The sequence below is a fragment of the Haplochromis burtoni genome, unplaced genomic scaffold (assembly GCF_018398535.1).
Source record: "Haplochromis burtoni strain Fernald_Lab_line unplaced genomic scaffold, NCSU_Asbu1 Contig_81, whole genome shotgun sequence".
NCBI lineage: Eukaryota > Metazoa > Chordata > Actinopteri > Cichliformes > Cichlidae > Haplochromis > Haplochromis burtoni.
In genome coordinates this window covers 1,277,569-1,300,040 of record NW_024582442.1, presented here as the reverse complement: position 1 = coordinate 1,300,040, position 22,472 = coordinate 1,277,569, and the positions used below count along the sequence as shown (strand labels likewise).

General features: G+C 40.2%; 1 protein-coding gene across 3 annotated transcripts; it reads right to left on the bottom strand.

The window, feature by feature from the left end:
- Positions 1 to 846: 846 nt before the first annotated feature.
- LOC102292763 (TOM1-like protein 2) lies at positions 847 to 22,163 on the bottom strand. 3 transcript variants are annotated; one of them, XM_014334563.2, is made up of 16 exons: positions 22,053 to 22,163; positions 17,601 to 17,685; positions 14,012 to 14,090; positions 13,425 to 13,574; positions 12,849 to 12,983; positions 11,868 to 12,011; positions 11,554 to 11,670; positions 10,507 to 10,640; positions 9,985 to 10,027; positions 8,948 to 9,119; positions 8,344 to 8,458; positions 7,739 to 7,814; positions 6,871 to 6,945; positions 4,063 to 4,122; positions 3,496 to 3,532; positions 847 to 3,368 (listed from the first exon to the last, which is right to left on the bottom strand). In XM_014334563.2, the coding sequence occupies exons 1-16, from the start codon at positions 22,102 to 22,104 to the stop codon at positions 3,214 to 3,216; spliced, it is 1,629 nt and encodes a 542-aa protein (XP_014190049.1). In that variant the 5' UTR covers positions 22,105 to 22,163; the 3' UTR covers positions 847 to 3,213. The 3 variants fall into 3 exon arrangements, with proteins under 3 accessions (XP_014190049.1, XP_014190050.1, XP_005925507.1); XM_014334564.2 differs by lacking the exon at positions 6,871 to 6,945; XM_005925445.3 differs by lacking the exons at positions 4,063 to 4,122; positions 6,871 to 6,945.
- Between the last annotated feature and the right edge of the window lie 309 nt (positions 22,164 to 22,472).

Here is a 22,472-nt window from a genome sequence, read left to right as displayed (position 1 = left end):
CAATAGCCAATTATAATCGTGTGGGGCGTGCGCTTAGCGACAGCCAAGCTTGTTTGACTCGAATTAGCGACTCCTCCTGTAGAACCAGTAAAACCGTCCAATGAGAAGCTCAGAATCAGAGTGGGGTGATCTGACGTTGCATCTTTGGGTCTAGCGATTACATCATGTGTTTCGCTCCTGGAATGATGGAAGCAGGAACAGCAGGAGGAAAATAAACTGCACAACTACATGTAGCCAGAAGGGAAAAAATGAGCACGTGTATTTTAACAAAAACAGTTCCTGCAACTCTTCGTAATGGTGGTTTACATTACATTTTTTCTCCCTCTCCTATAATAATTAGTAACGTACAAACAGGCAATGCGGGTGTTTTTGTTTGTTTGTTGTATCCCTAAGACTTCATTTGAAACACAATCTTTCACAATGTCTATGTTTAACGCACTGTTATAGTAACACAAAAGCAGAACCCCACAACGGTATTGTAGGAAAATAGGTCAGTGACCTAGAGTAGCACTGCTAAGTTGTCAGTAAAGTTTGGTAAGATTATATAAAGTCCAGCATGGTTGGTGGTCAAGTGTGTAACAATAAGTCTTGTCCGTTTGTTTGCCGGAGTTTGTAAAGTTGGCTAGTTTTGGTCCTCAGGTAAAGGAAGGAAAAAATGATTCTTTTAAGGATCTATGTTGTGCAAATGCCCATAAACAACCACATGTGAGAGGGTGAAAGGCTCATTTCACAATGAATGACCAGTACAGTACAAGATTGAGTCTGGGTTGCATCAGCATGTACATGAGAAAAGAGAGACTAGTCACAGATCCCCTAAGTGTAAAATAACCACAAACAGTTATGAGGTAGAGGTCACACACTGCTATTGTTTTATTGGGCAGTTACATACGTGCATTAGGTCAAATACAAATCTGACCATTAGTAATGGCAGCAGACAGCACAGCCAGAGAGACATGGAGCACCCACCGATAGAAAACAAGCCTCAATTCCATGTCCACAAAACACAAGCTTAAATATCCCGCTTCGCGGGTATTAAAGACATTCAGTTACCACTTTAAAGATAGCCAGAATTTAGAGGAATACATGTTGCAACCAGGACTTAAGCTTCATAAGAGCAAGTTAACACAATACAGATGCAAAGTTACAGAACACAAAAACACAGAAAACTGTCAAAGTTCCCTTTAAAGAATCTCCTGTTACAGTTTTAGTAACCGTCCTTGTTCAACTTGCATGGTAGATGTTTTTATATTTGTTATCTGGCAATGATAATAAACCCTCAAAACCAAGTGTAACCATACAGCATGAAAGAAAATTAAAGCTCATTATCATTATTATTTTTTTAATCTAAAATACATTGATTACACAAATACATTTTTAATGTCACCTTTGCATCTATGTTAGCAAGAAGCTTTACAACTGAGGTGCAAATGGGCTGCCTCTGATTAACAAGGCTTTTGGTCTTAAATGGACTGAAAGGAGAAAAAGAAAATCTGTTTGAAGTGCAGTGTTAAAATGAACTGGAAAAAGAGCTGCAAATAAGACGGGTTTTCTATTTTGCCTCGGATCAAAGACAAAACCTTTCTCGACAGAGCAACTCTGCTGAAATCAGTCGGTCATAGAAATGCTTGGCAGCAGCTCCAATGAGAGCAGATGAATCATAGCAGGTTGAAAATGCACAGGAAATAAAGTGTAATGTGTTTGACTGCACGAAATCAAAGAACGCAAAATCGTGCTTGCTTCCCGCACGGTTCAACCTCGGCCTCAAAAACATCAGTTGTTCGTTTCCCCTTTGTTGTTTTTTTAACCATGAATTATAAAAATACAGAAGGGGAAAACAAAATAATACTTTCAGTGATCCTGATATTATTATGACCCAATAGATTTTTTACAGAAACCACCATTTCTGTATTTTGAGGTATATTGATTAAATACTATGGAGTATGTGAAGATTTGCCTGTGTGAATGCATCTGTTACCACAGCACACTTGTCTTGTAGATGATTATGATGCCAGTGCTAAGCTGACATTATCATTTAAATCTTTATTTCTGTGTTGCATCTTTATGGAATTTCCAACAGTCCAATGGTCCATCTATCCACTTGTTAGGCAAACAAGCGCACTAATTACATAGTTAGAAAAGTTATGTGCAAAATGAACTCATTCTTAAGATCATTTCCCATCCCCTAGAAAAATAGTAAGCATCTTGTAAACACAAAAGGACAAAATACAGATTTTTCTTTTTTTGCTTCAAAGTGCACAGACATTAACGCGGCGGGGGGAGGAAAATTTTGACAATCCAGCAACTTATTTTGAGCGTGTGAATGTCACTATTTTTCGATTGGTAAAATTAAGAACTAGTTGGTCATTAAAGCATCAATATTCTTTGGAATGGCTTAAAGTGTTTGCAGTTTGCGGCACTTTTCTACATTAACTTCTTGTAGCTTTTCAATGAGCATTTTCCTTCCCCTTAGCTATCTGAAATAGATACGAGATAAGAGTGAATCCTAACTAGTACATTTTTTGATTTTTATTATTCTTAATTCCCTTTGGTTAGAGGAATGCTGGCATACACATTTTAAAGAGATTAGCTAATATTATAATCTTAGTTTGCAAAATTAGCCTGCTAACATGAAACTGTTCATTACAGTGCCTTAAGCAAACTGGGTAATAAGAGGCGCTGCCCTGCCACGAATATCTCAGTATTAAGCATAACTAGAAATCCACAACTCTTAACAAATGCACTGATCGATCAGTACATAACACAAAAAAATAAAACAATTAATGCATAAATAAGCATTTAGCCGAAATGTAGTAAAATAACACAATATACTCCTAATAAAATGCTTCCATACTGACTCTGTGAGTAGACCTTCAGAGAAATTTCCCAGTAATCTCACGGTCAGGTGTCACATTTTTAAACCACATGTCAGTTAAGTGAAGTTGTCCTCCTTTGGTGGCGAGTTATGGACAGATTAATACATCCATATACAGTAAAACATAACGCAGTAATGTGCAGTAAACTTGTTGGACCTCTGATGGTTAGAGCAACACTCTGGCAAGATAACAACAAGGAGGTGGAGATCAGTTGCTACACCAATGCCAGTCAGCAATGAAATGGGACTAGGAGGATTGTTTTGGAGGGTGGCGGGTGGGGTCAGTTTGTGCCAAGACCTTTAGATGCCCTGGAGAGAAACCGAGGTCCTCTGAGAACAGTCTACAAGGCAAAGAGGGCATCTTCCGTCCGTTCAGTCTTCTTATGGGAGCCACTCGGGGCACGGGCGGGGTGGGAGAGGTTAGCAGGGTTAGATCCTGGGGGAGATGGCAGAGTGTCTGCAGCCTTAGCTCGCTCCTCCAGGAACTTATCAAATTCTGAAAGAAACAAATTGATTTGTCAGAAACATGGAAGCTGAGGGTCACAGTGTTAAGACTCTCAATCATTCCCACACACATTTGAGCTAACAGAACACACCCATAGGTGTGAATCAACTGACTATACCTTCACTAGTTACCCCTTCTTCAGCAGCATCACCTTTCTATTAAGAAGAAGAAGAAAAAACATGACATAAGACACAAATTTCTATAGAAAACTATCAAGAACGGAGTTAATTAATGTGAGTGTAAAATTGACAGCACAAGCGGCACAAGTCAGCTGCCTGTAAAGTTCCCACAAACTCCAAACCGAGTGGCTCATGAAGGATCCGTCTGTCATGCATCCTCCCCACATTTTCCATAATGAGAAACCTTCTAGAGCACCACCACAACCACCACATGCACAAGTTAAAGAAGACCATTGCAGCTGCTTTAGGTTAATTATCATTAGCACTGTTTCCACATATGTCTCACCTCATGGCAAACAGTTATGTAAGTGATTGCTGGAAATGATTAAGGTGAATGATTACGGTAAAGATTTTAAGGAAAAAGAAAACCCAAGGTCAAATGTATGCAGTTATAAGAAATGGTTGGATGAAAAGTGCTTTAAGGGTGGAAAAGAGGGAGAAAGAGAGGGTAGAAAAACAAAAATGTTAATCAAGGTTAAAAAAAAAAAGAAAAATTAAAATCTCACCACGTCAGTACAGAGCCACTCCTCTATGTCATCCATGACAGAGGACTGCGATACTGGGATCTATGGAGCAAAGCCATGGACAACAACGAGGGGTAGCAACAAAGCCACACGACAACAAAAACAACGTAACACACGCACACACACAAAAACAAGAATCACCAGAGGCTCAGGAGAAAAGATAAAAAGAAAAACAATAATAATAATAAAAAAATGCTTGAAAGACACTCAACCTCTCTTGATTCTGCGCCATTATTGTTTTATCATGTGCAACGACCTGCTGCCGAGCACTCCTCTGTATAAGAAGAGGACTTGCCGGCCTGTGTATTGTTCTCATTAACTCTGTACTGCTGACATGGCTTAACAGCTGCCGACTAATGTCACACACAGCCGTGCTAATTATTCCGCATCATTAGTTAATTAGCAAATCACTTGAACGTGATTAAGAGATTGATTGGTTGGAAAAGGCTGAAAGCACAGGGACTGTCGAGAGGCACGGGAACCCTGCACACCCACCCACCCACACACACACACTCAAAAACACAGGGCGCACAGAGCATGAGCATCGCTGCATGGCATGTAGTGACACTGGTGATGGAAGCCATGTCAGACTGGATGGTGTCCATTTGTGTTCAAGATTGTGTGAGCACCAAATAATCAGAGTGATTAAGGAGTTTGAGGCATTACAGGAGGAGGCGAAAGTGAACTTTAACTGTGACTCAAGAAACCTCCTCTGAGGAGTAACTGGTAAATTTTTTAAAAGTTACTTGAACCCTTTAAAAATTAAAGTCTGCAACATTAATTTCATCTATTTTGACAAAGTTAAAGACCATCGCCCAGTCTCAAAGTTAACTAGAGAGAACAAAACCCATTTCCTAAGGCCTGTACAGACACTAGAAAAACACTGGTGGGGTTTCCTTGTGAGATCACAGGTTATGCATATCAAAAGATTGGCCAAGGCAGAGTGGCAGTGAAAAAATGCATGCAGCTGTGTGAACAAGGGGAGGAAAAAATAGAAAAAGAGCACAAAAAGAAGTCTGTCCTCATTATGACTCACAACAATAACACTGTTATAACTCCAAAGTGTATAACATTGTGTTGAACATTTATAAAATCAACATATCATCTTCTTCTACATCTACTGCTTCATCTGTTAGTTGGTTTATGTGTTAGAATGTGAGGTAATAGTGAACTGTATAATATCTAAGATCCACAGACCATTAGAGGACAACTGACAAAATACTCACCACTACACAGCAAACCACAATCACTTTTAATAATTCTCTTATGCTTGGCTGATATTTCATGAGTACTTGGATTTGCTGATTGGATTTTGCTGTGTAGCAGGAGCATCTCTACTCCTCCGCTTTTTTAGTGAGTGACCGTTAAATGATGATGGAGCTTGGTCAAAGTTCCTAGCGACCCATCAGCCTCATTTTAACATCCATGGAGGGGTTAATGTGAGCACCAGTAATGAGTATAGTCTTTAACGCTTGGGTCAACAGAGTACAATAGAGGTGGGCAGTATGGATAAAAGAAATTCTGTATTAATATGCCAACCAATTTGGGAGCTACAGTCAGGGTAAGAAGAAAGTACCCCTTTGTCAATTTTACGGTTTTACATACAAAGTTATAATAAAAAACAAACAAAAAAAACCCATCTGATTCTTAGCATCTTCTAAAATGATTAAATTTGATTTAAATTTAAATTTAACAACCGCCAGTGCTACTCCTCCCTCAGCCTCCTGGTGGAGATGCTATCAATTTCAAAATCCTACATTGCCTTGTTCTCAAGTTATTGTATTCAGAAAGCTTACTCTGACTTTGAGGTCAAAGTCGCTGAAAATCAGTTTGAAAATTCTACGTCACCTTGTTCTTGAGTTACCGAATTCACAAACTTGGGTGCCCACGCCATTCTTTTTCAGTCATTTTTTGTAGATCTGCTGCTGTGTTTAGGATCACTGTGCAGTTGCATGACACAATTTGGGCCAAGCTTTTAGTTGTTGTCCTCATATTTGACTCTAGAAAAGTGACTGCAAGGTGTTTATATCCTGTGGCTGCAAAACAAGCCCAAATCCTCACCACTCCACCACTGTGCTTGACACTTTATTTGAGGCGTTTTTGTTGATATGCTGTTCGGCACTTTGAATTATAGCCAAATATCTCCACCTTGGTGTCATCAGTCCAAAGGACACTGTTGCAGAAGTCCTGTGGTTTATTCAAATGCAGTTTTACAAACACGCTGCTGCATGTTCTTTTTAGAAAGAAGACACTTTATACTATAAACCACACTTGTTCAGTCTTTTTCTAATGGATTTAACATGCTAACTGAGGCCTGTAGCTCCTGAGCATTGCACAGTCTGACCAAGAGGTGAATTTCCTGGAAAGTGACACAGTGTAATATGCCATGTTTGTACTTGAGGCTGTATTTACCTCATTTTAAGACTTGCTAGTTGTTTTTTTATGGCCTGTTATGTAAAAACTTCCAGCTGAAAGAGGGTGTGTTTTCTTTTTATCATGACTGTAAGTGTAACTCAGAAGAAGCAGATTCCAAAATAAGCCCTAGTTTAAATATCTGTAATGACATATTGCCCAAGACTACAGTACAATATCTAAACTAGGCATGGACATGGATGTTCTTAGAAGGAAAAGCCACTTGGAAGTAGGACTGTTGGGAAGATTTGGGAAAAAGGTGAGATGAGGCTGAAAATGAAGCGCAGCTTATGAGGATGATGGACAATGCTGGAGGAGGCTGACATGAGGTGGACATGAGGGAGGGGTAGGAGGACACACTGTGGATAGAGTCCTCACCATTCCTTGGGTAATAAGCCAGCTGTCTATGGGCAGCTCCTGATCTGCTGGGTTATCATCCCCTTTAACCCTCAGCTGAATCAACAACAGAATAACACCTTACACAAAAGAAGAAAGGCCCCACCACCACAGCATAGCACAAAGTGCAGAGAGAGAGAGACAGAGAAGAAGTCAAATGTGCAAAAGACGACTGAGAGAGGAGGGAATAAATGAGGCCAACATAAGAAAATGGCAAAGGATCACTGCATAAAGATGAAAATGAGGAAAATAAAGAAGGAAAAAAGAAGAGATTTAAAACTCAGTGAAGTATACGTTCTAAACAAGGAATAAATCACCTAAGGCAACTAAAGAATGGTGCCACCTTTTTGTGTATGTGTACCTAGAGATAGCCAAGCAAATATACTGCAATGTGTGCTCAGAGAGAATGACTAAAAATCTTGAAGCTAGTCAGTGATTTAGAGTTTCTGTGAGCACGGACTTTAGAGATGAGCAGATTAAAGGAAGAAGAAAGACATCTGCTTTGAAGAACGAGAAACCTAAATGCATGTTTTTTTAATAACTGGGAGAAGTGCTGACACTAATGGCTAAAAAGTACCAGTGGTTCAGTTACAGTATAAAAACTCCCAGTTAGACTTTGCTCCCATCTTCTGTACATAAAACTCATTTATATGCTTATGACTGGCATAGACACTATAGACAACAGCACTATATTTGAGGTATTCTAAAATGAGAAAACCTCAAGCCTCTGTTTGGTCAAAGTTCAAGAAGCACTGCATCAGGATAAATGTCACTGTAAAGTATTCAGTGTTACAAGCCATCACATGCAGAGAGCTAAAAAAGCTCGTCAGCCATGCTTATTTGTACTCACCCCTCCTGTATTCTGTTGTCTAACACCCAAAGCAGAGGCCAGGCCACCCAGAGCCTGAGGGTCTTCATATTTTACACTGTGTACAAAACCAGAAACAGATTAAGAAGAATTAAGCTGTATATAAAAAGAATTAGGAGCAAAGATGATGTCTGACAGCTTTTTTTAATATCATCTCTGTCCAAAGAGAAGACAAGCAAGACATTTCTTCTTAAGAAAGAGAAGAATAAAGTGCAACAAAAGTCTTCAGTTCTGTCCAAACTAGGGATTTTGTTGATTCATGGCATAGACCCTTGAGCCAAAACACACCCCAGTGGACCCCTTTGTTCACAACTTGCATAAACAAAAAACACAGTAACATTCAGGTAGTGGAAAAAAATGGGCAAACATACTTATTTATTCACAGTGAGTAGCCAAAAGTAACACAATAAACTAGCCGCAGGGAGAAAATACCAGATTAACATCCAGCCTGTCCCGATAGGAATTCAAAAGGCACTCCAGGAAATATAACCGGATATCAAGCATTTCAGAAATGTAGTGAGCACATTACAAATAGCTATTTGTCAAAATAAATTACATTAAGGGAGCTAAATTAAATGTAGACCTACTTTTTGCGCTGTTCAGCCAGAGAGCTCCCCCTGGTCTGTGCGAACATGTCAAAGTCGTCCGGGTTCTGGGCCGATTGAGACGACGGGGTGCCGCTCGGGCTTTCTGAGCCTACATCTGGATCAAGAGGGTGGCAGGAGACAGCAGAACATGGAGAAGAGCAAAGATTAAAGTAAAATGAAAGAGGATGAAAGAAGTGGCACAGAGAAATGAATTTAAAATTAATGCAGCAAAGTTTAAGACGTCCTAATTATAGACCAGACTTACAACACTCCAGTTTGGCAATGTGTAATTACCATATATTACTGCACAAAATATAAGAGGTAATCCCTCTAAGGTTGAACCACAACACTTCAGTGAATTTTACTGCAATTAGTTAAAAACAATTAGCTACAAATTTAACTTTTGTCATGTAAGAACCAGCAAAGGTCTGCAGGGATTTGAGAGGACAGGAAACTCCAACAATTTCTAAAAACATGCTTTTACTTTGTCTGTATGGATCTCGAATGGATTATTAGGAAAATTTTAATTTTACAACAATAAAAAGGTGCTTCTTGTGCACCTTTTATTATCCTAAAAATAGATTTCATTATGTTTTATCCTTACCAAGTCCAGCTAGAGCACTGGATAGGGATGCTGCAGTGGGGTTGCGGGCAGGAGAAGCCATTGCTCCAACAGTGGAGCTAGGTGGAGGGCTGGATGTGATCCTGGGTGTTACCACAGCTGGGGATCCTGGGCCCAGGTCTATCAGGTTGTCCTCTGTGGCTTCAGTTAACATCTGAAAAGAGGAGAACAAGTGAAATATACTCGTTAACTACAAATATAAAACAATGCAACTATGCAGCATTTGTGACACCAAGTAAAAGATGAAATTATTGCTTTTTCTCCTTTTTTTTTTAAATGAGAAGAAATGCTTCTAGCTGCAGAAATGCTACACAATTTCAGACAACACTCTAAACCAGCAGTCATGGATTGGCAGCTATGCAAAGGAGCAATAATGGAGCCGAATAAACAGCTGCAAGAGATTACAGATGTGTGAGAAGGAACACCATGAAAGGTGGAGGGAAGGGAATAAAAAATCTAGCTTAAAACAGTAGAACCAGTGTTCACACATCACAAGGCTCTAAACACGAGATTCATATAACAGACGTTTTGACAGTCATCACTCAGTTCATCCCAGCACACTGGCTTGGACTGAATGTGGTCGTGGTGTTATACTTGCCTCCATCAGCTAGCCACAACACAAACAGACAGAGCACACGGAAAGATCAACAAGCTGCAAACACAAACAGCTATGTGGGATGTAGTGAGAGATGGCCCAGTCCATTGGCAAATGTCTCAAACTGGCAAATGTGCACTTTTTAATGGAAGTTTGGCAGCGCTCAGCTTGTTCAGTTTTACAAAGCACTAAAATGCATTCCACTTGCATTACAAATGAATGCTGCTATGGTAAACAGTTGAGGGGGATTATTAGTTCAGATAATGTTTGAATCATCTCTCACAGCATCCATAATGTTAGGCAAAGGTATATGTAGTGAAATGTGAAAAAAAGAATAGAATAATGATACGTGCAAAAAGAAAACATGCAATTTCAGCCAGTAGGCCTCTGTTCTTTGTTTCTACTCTTTGTTGATGGTACTCACCCCATTGTTCTGTGCAGCTCTACCTGACCTGTACCTCTCATACCTGTGAGCAACATGAAAAAAAAAACAAAAACAAAACAATTAACACTTTGCCACATGCTCTCTGAGCTTAAACGCTCTTTTAACACAAACACGATGAAAGAAAAGTTTTAGCATTAAGAGCCCACAGAGCACATAAACAATGCACAGTGCTTTACCGTGCAATATTTGGACAATCGCAAATCTCGATTCATAATGATTCAGTTATCTTAACTGATCTGACCCACTTATGTAACCTTATGAAGTACAGTGAGTCCGTTTGACCTGTTATATCGCGATCTGTGTCATGCAGGTTTTTCTTTTTCAAGAAAACCTGATAAGCTTAGGTCTAATGATATCTAGAGAGTCATCTTTTAAATTGTGCTCGAGATCTTGCCAAACCAGAAAAGCAAAAACTAACAAGCACTAGTGATCGAGGTAGTAACCAAAATACACAAACAAGTATTTCTTTTTGTGACACGAATGCAGTTTGATTGAATTCACCTCTCGTATCGGAGGAAAATGTTGTTGAGGTCATCATTTGCGTGTAGGAGCTCCTCGGTCACTTCCTCATTAGAGACGCGCGAAATCAGCTCGACCACTCTCTGCTGCATAGCTCGGCATGTTCTGTTCAGCTCCTTGACAGAGTGTCACATGAACAGATTGATCAATATATTAAGTTATAAATCAATTTGAGAAAAAGTGAGCTGTAAAGAAACGGACAAGCTGACACATACTCAGACAGTCAAGCGTGTGTTTGCCTGTCTACTGATGACTCAAAAAACCCTCTATAAACCACTCCATTTGCCAGTACATAAACTGTTATGCTGCTTATTTATGACTCACGAATGGGTGGAGAGCTTTCTATAAATATAATACAAAAGGCTTTTAGTTTTAAGCAAGTCAAAAATATTTGTTAAACTAAATTCTGTTACAGTTTTCTCTACATTACCTGAAATAAATAGCAAAGTGAGTCAGCTACTACATAACAATTACACTGGCACAGGCTCTTTAGCCCGGGGCCAGATACTTGGAGCTGATACAAATACCTGAGGGGTTTCTGGCCTTCAAAGATTAAAATCTGCATGAGCTTGCATGAGAAAATGTTGCGATTTGACCTGCTTAATTGCCAGTTTAAGGAATTTTACCACAGAAAAATGGCCCTTGGCAGGTTAGCATGAAACTTAGCCCATAACACCCCCTGGTGGCTGCACAAAATTACAACACTTGACGGTTAAAAGCAGTGTTGGAAAGAATTTGGCTTTCTGAATGCACATCATGCATGGGGGTGTATATAAAGAGAAGAATTCACAGGAGCCTAAAATAAATCTTCTGATAAGAAAGAATGTGACAGAAAAATCTGTGATCTTTAAAGACTTGTGCTTCAGAATGGCAAATGTCTTCTGATATGCATTAAGAATTGAATAAATTTATGCCAAGTTGGGTTTTATTTTGTTTGGATTTTTATTCTTTTTAACTACAATGAAGTTGTACACAACACAGGCAACTACTGAATGCATTATAGTGAAATTCATTGTGTATTAATCTAACCTGAAGCAGTTCTAGATCAGAAGCCTCTTCCTGACCTGGGACCATCTCAGTTAGCATCTCCGACATGACTTTGACGTTTCCTCGCACTACGTCCAGCTCGCTACGCAGCCGGGCAATCTGAAAGCACACAAGATCAAAGGTCAATGAAAAACATTTGGACTAATTTGGTATCAGCGGCACAGCAGCGTAAGTTGAAACTGTACTTAAGTTTTAAACTCACTAAACACTGAAAAAAGCTTTTTTTATTCAAAAATTATTTTTAAAAAAAATGCTGTGTGAATTAATTTAGCTGAACAAAGGTTGGTGTCCCTCACCTGTTCAGGAGTTGCTGTGATGGGGTTGGGAATTTCAGGGGCCTGTGTGGCAGGGGGAACAGGTGAGGCAGGTTTAGGAGTCGTGGGATCAGGTGAGGTTGGGGCAAGGTACTTGACCATGGCTGGATCTACCTCTGGTGTCCCCTATGATAAAAATAAATACATAAATAAATAAAACAAAAACCCCAAAAAGCAAAACTCTAGGCCAGTTTATTAGGTGCACCTGTTCAATGGCTTATTAACACAAATAACAGATCGGTCAGTGGCAGGAACTCAACTCAGACATTAAATCCAAGAAGGGATGGTCGACCTGCTAAAGTTCAAACCGAGCATCAGAATGGGGAAGAAAAGTGATTTAATTGACCTTGAATTTGACACTTGTTGTTGGTACCAGACAAGATGGTCTGAGTATTTCAGAAAAAGCTTATCTACTAAGTCCAGCATTTACAGAGAATGGTCTGAAAGAGAAAATATCCAGCAAGCATCAGTTCTCTGGATAAAAATAGATGCCTCGCAGATGTTAGGGGTCAGAGGACAAGGACCACACTGCTTTGATCTGACAGGAAGGCAACACTAACTCAGATAACCATAAGCATCTCTGAACACAGACTACATTTAAACATGAAATTGATGGTCTAAAATAACAGAAGAGCAGTGATGCTACAGTTTGAATGGGCTCACCAAAATTAGACAACATAAGATTGGAAAAATGTTGCCCCTTCTGTTGGAACATTCAGATGGTAGGGTCAGCATTTGGGATAAACAACATGAAACAGGAGATTCCCATCGTGGATGTGCAGCTGACAAATTTGCAGCAACTGTGTGATGCTGTGACGTCCACATGAACAAAGAGGAACGTTTCCAGCACCTTGTTGGATTTATGCTATGAAGAATTAAAGCAGCTCTGAAGGCAAACATTGGTACAACCCAGCACTAAAAAAAGTGTACCCAAAAAAGTGAATGAATGTATTTCTTCCCTACCCTCTGTGGTGTGTGAATCGGAGACAGTGCATCCAGGTCTGCCATTGGGAACTCAACACCTTTCCTTTTCAGTTCCTCATAAATATGCACCACCCCGGTTAGATCAGGACTACTCCTGAAGGCATCTGCCCAGGCCTGTCAAAACACAGACAAATTATTTAGTATGCTCTCAATTCTTGGTATTAATAAAACCAACTAAAATAAAAAAAAAACAACAACAACTGAATGAAAGCACGTAACATTACTAGTACGGACATTATTTTGCTCCAATGCTTAGGGAATTTTTACAAGAAGGCTATCCACAGGATCTCCTTCAAAACGTTCCTATTAATATTTAAGGGAGCGCAAAAAGAGAAATGGAGAACACCATCTGTTGGCTGAGGTGACCTCAGGTAACCAGATAAAATCACAAAAGGCTGAAGCTGTTGTGCAACACATGTGAAGTGGCGCATGTTGCGCCCACCTGATTTAAAATTCTGCAATGGAGTGTGTTGGTAAAAGCAAAAAGAAAAAGAAAATATGTTGCAAAAGAATTTTATCATTTAAAAACAGCAAATACAGAGAGCGCTCCAATACCTGTATAAGAGACAGCACTTTGTCTTGTACGATCGTTGGGGGGTTGGCTTTGGGGGAGATGATCTTTACCAAAACACCATCAATAAAATCTCTGTTGGCCACCTGGACATGAAACCTGTGACCACAGTTCTTCACACATGTCTCCAATACCTACAGGAAGAGAGAGGATTAAACAAAGATGCTTAAAAAAAGTTTGTGTGTGTGGGGGGGAGCAGCAGAGAAAAGGCAGACTTAGTCAGTATTTTGCTGCACACAGGGCCTTCCAACTAGCAGAGCTATCAAAGATGTGGGAGGACATAAAGACAGCTCAAAGGCATGGCCACTGTAAACAAATGGAAAGAAGAGGCAGAAAAACACAGGCCATGCAGTGGAAGGCAGAGGATGACAGAGCAAAATAAAATGACCAGGAGCACAAGATCAGTAGTGTTTTCCCTTTAATGTGACATTAAAAAACCTACACACTGAAAAGCATCAACACCATGGGCATGGCCCAGTGAGTCATTTTTGTCTACCAGTGCCTTGCTCATATATTCAGCGACTTTATTCCTAGTTTTGCAATATAGTTCCAAGAAGAAGTATGAACTTACGGTTAGTGCGAGCATAACTTCTCTGTAGTTCTTGTTGCCGCTCAGTCTCTTCTTCAGTGCCCGCATGGCATCTTTTGGCCTAGACAGGAACAGCAGAAAGTTACAGCTGCACAAAGTACCCTCTGCTTATAGTGAGCGTAACGTCACCGACTTTGATGGAATAAACTCTCCTGTGTGCCACAATAACAGATGCGATTCAAGTCCGTCAGCATATCTATTTGACTAAACCAGAGAAGTACTGTCACACCATCTGTCTCACTCTTTTCTCTCTGTGTGACTATACTGTAAGTCTGTCCCACAGCAAGATCAAAAGCTGCCCATGCATGAAGAGTTCAGATTGGCTGTCGGCCTAACATTGTCCATCTTCATTGCAGATGAGACGGTACGCTTTTATGGACTACCTACTGAGCTACAGTACATTTACAGAGTGAAGGAGCTGAAACCGAGAGAAATGGAGGGAAGCATATTGTTTTATATATATATATATGGTCCCAGACAGCCCTCTGCACATGACTGAGTTTATTGAATATAATCTACCCTGCATTTCTGATTCTCTCCACAGTTCCCTGTTGTTTCCTGTACATGTATTTTCGCTATATCTTGATTTAGTCCTTACCATCTGCTGTCAAACTTTCATAATTAAATGCACACATTAGCATGTGTTAAAACGTCGCACAAATGTTTGTGCTGCATTTCAAAGTCTGGAATTAAGGAGACTCGATCTATCTAGCTGAACATCTTGAAGACAATAAGTTCTGTGAAGCTGAACTCCCTCTCTCATGCCTTCTGTTTTGCAAGCGTGACCCAGAGAGCGCCTGTGTCGCATGTCAAGACAATGAGTGTGTGTAGGCATGAAGAATGTAAAAAAGAAAGTAAAAGGGGAAGCAAAAAATACATTTAGCTATTTAACAGAAAATGGAAGTGTCTGATTATCATGCATCATGTCTGTAACAGGTTAAGACTTTCCTGAGATAAGACGTGATCAAACTGTTCTGTTAAAAAAAAAAAAAAGTACAAAAAAGGTTTTCTATTTATATTAGACCAATAAACCCTTCAAAATGGTCTTTTCAACTGTTTCATAAAAGTACTGTCATCACCATTTTCTATGCCCTTCTTGAATTATTTTTTTTAACCACTAAATGGGGAAGAAAGGTGATTTACGTGACACTGAACGTGGCAATGTTGTTGGTGACAGACAGGCTGATCTGAGTATTACTACTGCGATTTTCCCACATAGCCATCTTTAGTGAATACAGAGAATGGTTTGAAACAGAGAAAATATCCAGTCAGTTTCAGTCTTCTGGGTAAAAATGCCTCGTTACAACTAAGGTACGTAAAACAGCATTTCTGAACACACGTGTCAAACCTCAAAGCAGATCAGCTTCTGCAGCAGAAGAGTACACCAGGTGCCACTCCTGTTGGCTAAGAACGGGCTCAGCAAAATTGGGACAGCAAAGGACTGGAAAAAACACCGCCTGGTCTGATGAGCCTCAATTTCTGCTATTTCTGCTGACATTCAGATGGTAGGGTCAGAATTTGGCATAAACAACATGAAAGAGTGGATCCATCCTCCCTTGCATCAACCGTAATGTGTGTAATGGTGTGGGGGATATGTTTTCTTAGTGCCTTCCTTAGTACCATTTGAACTTCATTTAAATGCTACCTGACAATTGTACGCTACCGAGTTAACCATGTGTCCCTTTATGAACACAGCAAATAAAAGTGTAAAGCAGAAGTAGTAAACCTCAAATTATAACAAACCAGTTTCTTGAATAGGAAAATGAGTTCTCTTTAGCTGAATGAGAGACAACCATGAGGGGAAGCTTGTCAAAAAAATGTCAATGCGGTTAGTAAGTATGGTTTCAGCTTTTTTGAGGAATCCTGGAACTTTCTGATCACACCTTGTACACTAACTACGAGCCAGTGTTTTGTGGTAATTAATTCTGATATTATGGGCTTTTCTGCATGGCAGTTATAATCACTATATTATGCAAAGTAGAACCCAATTAATAACAATATTATTAGTGCATTCTGATTAAAACAGTCATTCAGATTTACTTATTTGTGGCCAAAGGTCTAACTCAGGGGTCAGCAAAGTTTTTAACTTCTTTTTAAAAGAATCCACAGAGCAACTAAAGTGTGTTGCTTATGAAATCCATGAAGTGCTACAGAGAAAATGTTATTTTATTTATGTAATTAACACATTTTGAACTCTTAAAAAAATATAATAAAAAAAAGGAAAGACACTCAGCTTAACTAAAATCATCCATGTAGCAACAAAAACTGTTGTGAGCTGCCACCCTTATATCGCCTTTGGGCTTTTGGAGCGTTGACCCGACTTTTAAAAAATAATTGGGAAAAAAGCACTATGCTGCAAAAAAAAAAAATAGATATTTGCAAAATTCTGTCTAAATATGTATTTTACCTGGTTAATGTGTGTGGCGGGGCGTGGTCTGCAGCGCCGCTGCATGGGAGTCGGACGCACCTGAGCGGCACCCGCAATCACGCCTCGCCGCCTTAAAGTCTGTGCTCTCTCTGCTGTTGTGTTGTCGGGCTGTGAGCTGAACAGCTACAGCCGGCTGTATGCGTACAGCAACCGTGTGTGAAAAGTGGTCAATAAAGAGATGCTGAAAAGCAGCGGGTCTGCTGTGGTATGTTTTCAATGGAACTTCTGCTCCTGAACCTCTGTGCACAGCGTCTGCAAATCGGGGCTGTACGAAGTCACTTTCATCTTTACGCAGGACTGTAAGCTGTCATCTGTGAGGCGTGAGCAGTGTTTGTTTTTAACATAGTTCATGGTGGAGAACAGCTGCTGACATAATGTGGATCCGAAGATCAATAATTGGCCTACCTGGGTTTGAAAGTCTTGATAAATGCACGGCGTTTCGGCGGGTACACCGGCTTCCGCGAGTGTGACGCTTATTTTGAGCGATGAAAAATAATAAAATTATTTTATTTTATATTTCAATATCACAATAATCTTCCAATTTAGAACTACAAGTTAAAGAAATAACTAAACACAAATAAAATACACTTCACCTAAATATTTCTAATTTATTTTCCCAAACCACTCGGAGCCGCAGTATAAGGACTAAAGAGCCGCAGGTTGCCGACCCCTGCTCTAACTGAATTTCTCCATGCCCAGATAAAGCTTTCCATGTTAGTAATAATAAACAAAGATTTGTATAAGCTCAATAAAATAAATGCCAATCGTCTGGTTTTATGGCTGCAAATCTATATAATTTGGGAGACATGTTCACCAAGTGCAGGCTTGGTATTTTTCAGTGTGGGAGGCTGACATGAGAATCTATTCATTCATTCACTCATTCATTTATTCAGACAATAAGACAGTTGGTCAGTCATACCTAAAGAAACAAAAGGCCATGTGTAGTAGAGTGTCTGTCAGCAAAGAACAGTGGGCAGTGTATTATTTGCTCGAGCCTCTCAGTTAGCCACTGTGTGATAAAACAATGAATGTTTCATTACAAACCACAGCAGGAACTTGAGTCATTTTGGGTTAAATACCCTTGCTAATCCCACTTGATAAAGCAAATTATAACCTAATAATAATAATAATGAAGGAGCTTACCCTTCATCGGTTTCATTTATGATATCGCAGATCTCCATGTTGAGGGTCCAGTCCTCATTCTGTAGGCCTCCATCTGTTGCTCTCTCTGGAGGAAAACACAAAGAGTTCAACTGTTATGTTAATAAGCTAACTGCAGTGTACGGTCTATGCAAAAGGCAAGGTTTGAGTGACACAAATTATGATTGTTAGGATGTCAGTTAAAATAAGTTACCACTTATAACAAGAGACACATCAGTATATACAATAAGTTCAGACTCAGTTGTGCAACGACACAAAATGTGACTATTGCAGAATAATAAGTTGTGGACATTAACCAGCGCTGGGGCTGCACCCAACGAAATGTTACTTTTGATAGAAAAATCCATGGTTTGCACAATGCCAGCTGTCTCATGTGTTACCATGGTGCTGCATTTTAGCCAGGCTCAGTTGTTCTCAAGCTAAAGCACACTGATTAAAGCAACCCTCATTTACATAACATCACAAGCACACTTGTGTAAATAAGCCAGCATGTGGTCGCAGACTTGTCCATCCATCAATCTTCGATTGCTTATCTGGATCTGTCACAAGGCAGCAGTCTAGACATTCTTCCCCCAGGGAAACCTCCTCCAGTTCGTCTGAGGGTTTCCAAGCCAGCCGAGAGATATAATCTCTCCAACATGTCCTGGTTCTGCATTGGAGCCTCCTCTCATGCTTGAAAGACCTCACCCTCCACAAGGCATCCCAGTCAGATTGCCAAAGCACCTCAACTGGTTTCTTGCAATGAGGGGAAGTAGGCCATATCCTGAGCCCCTCCCGAATGACCATGCTGCTTAACCTAACCCCAGCCACCTCGCTTGTTTGCATTCAATTCAATTTCATTCATGTAGTGCTAAATTAGGGCTGTGCGATATGACCAAAATCTCATATCCCGAAATAAGAATTCTATCGTCCCAATAACAATATAAATCACAAAAATGTAACATTTTCTGTAAATTCTGTGAATCTCGGGCAGCTCGACTTGCCTGAAGTGTTTCCAGCTGCGTGTCATGTACCTGGAGTCGAGTGTTTCAACAGATGCATGAAACGATACATTTTTAGACATAAGTTGTAACAGCCGCCGTTTTCTTTGTATTTATTACACAGGGTGCTGCGGGGAAAAGCCTGTTCTAACATTTGAGTCTAAGGTCTATTTTTTTAGCACCTGGCGGCTCTTTTTTACTTCTCATCCGTAAATAATCTGCTCTTTCACGTGATTCAGTTTATTTTGAAAAGTCTCAACAGGATCTTGAGCTTTATTGTGAAAGGTTTATGTGGAACATAAACAAGCGGACACGCGATGGTGTTACCGTCGTTGTTGCTAACGCATAAAAACAGGTGCTTGTCCATCAGTAGTGTGGTTATATTCAATATAAGAGAAATAGAGAACTTTAAGAAATTAATATAGCCACTACAGTGACCATCAAAACATGAAAAAATATTGCCGTAAACAGTTTATTTTGCGACAGCACAAAACAAACATAGCTTAAAATGAAACGATAGACGTTTTTATATCGTTATATATATCGTTATATCGAACAGCCCTATGCTAAATCATTACTACAGTCACCTCAAGGCTGCAATCTCATTCTTTCATTTAGAGCTCATGGCTCATATCAGTAGAAATATAGATTACTGAAATAATAAATAGACCAATGGAAAATGTGACAAGATTTAACTCAGTACTACTTTTAACTGTTTGTTTTTGCAATTATAAATACAGATGAAAAAGCTATTAAGTTCCCTTTTTGAGATGTGAGCACTGTGTGCAAGCAAGCGCCATAAATATAGCCAAACGTAAGAGTAATCTTTGTAAGAAGAGGTTTGGATGAAGTCTTGGATCCGTAATCACCAGACTACCATTCTATTTCATTTTCACAACGCTGCAGTTTCCAGCTGTCACGGTAAACCCAAACATGCAATAAAATTTTGCCAAAAACATGCTCCTCCAAAGCCTCCAACGCCAGTAAATTAACTGAAAAGAGCCAAGAAGTCAGTTGGGAAGTGGAAAGCCGAGATCTCAGAGGGAAAGCCACACTGACTGACAGTGAGTGATTCAGCTGTGTACTCAGTTTTAACTATTACAACATGCAGAAAAACAGAAGTTCCAATGACCGGCTCTCGCCTTCACACTCCACCCTTTCATTTAATAGCATTTTGGCTACAAGGAGGAAATAAGGAAGCCAGACTGTGAAAGCTGACAAAGATGAACTGGCTCTGCATTCATCACTGTTCCCGCTCCATCTCCTTCTTCCTCAGCGGCCCTCCAAATCCATCTATCCTGTCTGTGGAAGCTGCCGTTTTATAGAAACACAGAGTCTTAGAGCAAAATTTTTAAAAAAGAAAAAAGATTTTCTACTGAAGCAAAATACGATACAGGTTCTGACTGCATAGATCGTCATTAGATGAGTCCTAAGTGTAGACAGGAGATGTTCCTCTGCGGGAAGCTCAGAGGCCCTTAGCAGGATGTCATGCCAGAGCCAGGGGTCTCACGGGGCCATGCAACCACTGGACATGCCTCATCAAAACCATGAATTATTCATGCTTTAACTCCCCTCTCAAATCAACTTTTCACAGGCTGGGCAGCTTCAACAAACCCACTTATCTACAAAAATAAAAAGGCATGCAGTGAATTCAAACATGAATAACACTTAAAAACACCTCTGAGTCCACCTTCTGAGTCTACAGCATCCAGAGCATGAGTTTGAAAGATTTAACCAGCTACTTCTTCTGGGATAACCCATGTAATCTCCTCAAGTGGATTGTCATGTTGTGGCAGGGCAAAGCACGGGCAGCAGAGGACAGAAGGAAGGGACGCCCCCCTAAAACTCCGATCTATTCGTGTGACACACACTGTAAGGACACTGAACATGAGCCTACTAATGGAGTTAAATGCCTGCTAAGTGCATTAATTCACGGTGTTGTGTCAAAGCACCCACCCCAGCCCTGAGAACTGACACCACACAAGTGAAACCAGTCGATCACATGGCTTTAACAGAGGCAAGCTGTGCCATGCACTTGGCAACAAAGCCACAAAGTCCTTCTCTGGCTACAAAGTGAACTTTTAAGACTCTTCTTTAATTCCTGCCTTTCGTTGTCTCCACTCTCACATATATCCTATTTGTCCCATGCGTTTGTCTTGATATTATTCGATTCATTTCCTCTTATACATGTGCCATGGTCATAGTAAGAGCTGCCAAAGGTTGGTTGTCTTTATTAAATATGGACACAAATTGTGGTAATGCATCGGGCTCTTACAGCAATTAGATTTACCACACATCTCCACTGTCAGGCTTGAACTCTCACATTCCCTTTGTGTCTGGTAAGATGATACTTTGCCCCTCCACTGAGGTGTACAGATCACTACCGCTGCAAATGACAGCTGGGTGTCAAGCCCCAAACAGTGCAGCAGCTCAACCGGAGAGATCTGGCAGGAGACAAGGCCAATTCTGTGATGGAAGGGGGGATGGTGGTCCAAGACATGCTGCATGCAAAAACAAAAATGCATCTGGTTCTGCCCAGTCGAGAGCTTGATTAAAGCACTACATGGCTCTGCAGAAAGTAAAAACATGAGTCATTCTGACACTTAACCAAAAAAAAACAGCAGCTGTTGCACTTGGTCAAAGGCAAGCACAAACAAACAGTGGGAGAAATTAAAAGTCTCGCACACATCTGTTTTGCAGGAGTAGTTTGCCAAAGCATTAACTCTTTTTCACAAAAACGGCGATAAAAAGTAAAGTTCAATGTACCTACGGCACCTACAGTACACTCCTACTTTCACATTCTTCAAGTAAACATAAATTCTTATCTTTATACTTCATAAAACAGCTGTTGTCAGTAGCCGGCTCATTGTCAGTTATAAAGGCATGGTCAGGCCTTGGTACCAACTATTATGAATCTCAGCTTGCTTTGAAAAACAAAAAGGAAAATGCAAACATTGATGCAACTACACCAAAGGGATGCTGCAGCTCACGTATATGCCCCTCCTGGGGAGAAAAAGCACCACACCGTATCGAGACTGGAGGGACAAAACCTCCAGGCTGACCGCACAATTTGGTCAACTATTGTTCAGAAACTAAGGAAGTATGGAAGTTATCTGGGTCTCTCTTGAAGACACTTTAAGTCATGTCAATACAATAGCGTCAATTTCAGTTAACCTGATTTGATCTTCTTAAGCTGCAATCAGTGTCTACACATATGCATGGTTATTCAACTTAATGCGTTTCTTGTGATTACACCGGACTAAGTTATGGGTTAGCTGGCTAACATTAGCTGAGAGCCCATTCCAGGCAGATGACGTTTGCTACGATGACACCCGTTAGCTCGCTATTTCCACCTTTGAGCCCAGTAGTAAACAATATATGATGGCCCACATTCAAAGTACGTTGGGGGAAGGAAGCAGCAAGCCTTTAAAAAATAATTTCAGGTCTAACGTACCTATACACTGGCCCACGGGAGTACTGTACGGATTTCCAAGTAAGAACTCCATCTTGACAACAAACGATCCGCCCGGGAATGACAGGCTTCGGCCCAGAGGCAGTACTATCAAGTCCCGCCTACCACGGAATTCTATTGGTTCAAAAAGTTGGACACGTACAGAGGTTTTTGGACACGTGTGTCTACAATCGATGTCAGTCACAGTCAGTAACTGAAGCTATGTTCAACAAACCTTTTTTACGTGCATGCATTTAATTATTACAGAGGGGAATAATAACTCTAAACAGCTAATAAAAACAATGCAGACAAGGATTAAATCCTTGAAATATAAAAAATGAACGTTCATTGTTGTTGACTATAAGTAGCTCATATCTTGAAAAAGCTACCTACCCCCCCAAAAAAATCACAAAATGTGTGATC

What these genes read in the sequence shown, in the direction of transcription:
- LOC102292763 (XM_014334563.2), bottom strand. Translation starts at nt 22,104, where the DNA reads ATGGAGTTCTTACTTGGAAATCCGTACAGTACTCCCGTGGGCCAGTGT. An exon ending in CAGTGCTCTAGCTGGACTTG is followed by an intron (nt 8,459 to 8,947) that starts GTAAGGATAAAA and finishes CTCTTGATCCAG; the next exon opens with ATGTAGGCTCAGAAAGCCCG. An exon ending in AGAAGGGGTAACTAGTGAAG is followed by an intron (nt 3,369 to 3,495) that starts GTATAGTCAGTT and finishes TGTTTCTTTCAG; the next exon opens with AATTTGATAAGTTCCTGGAG.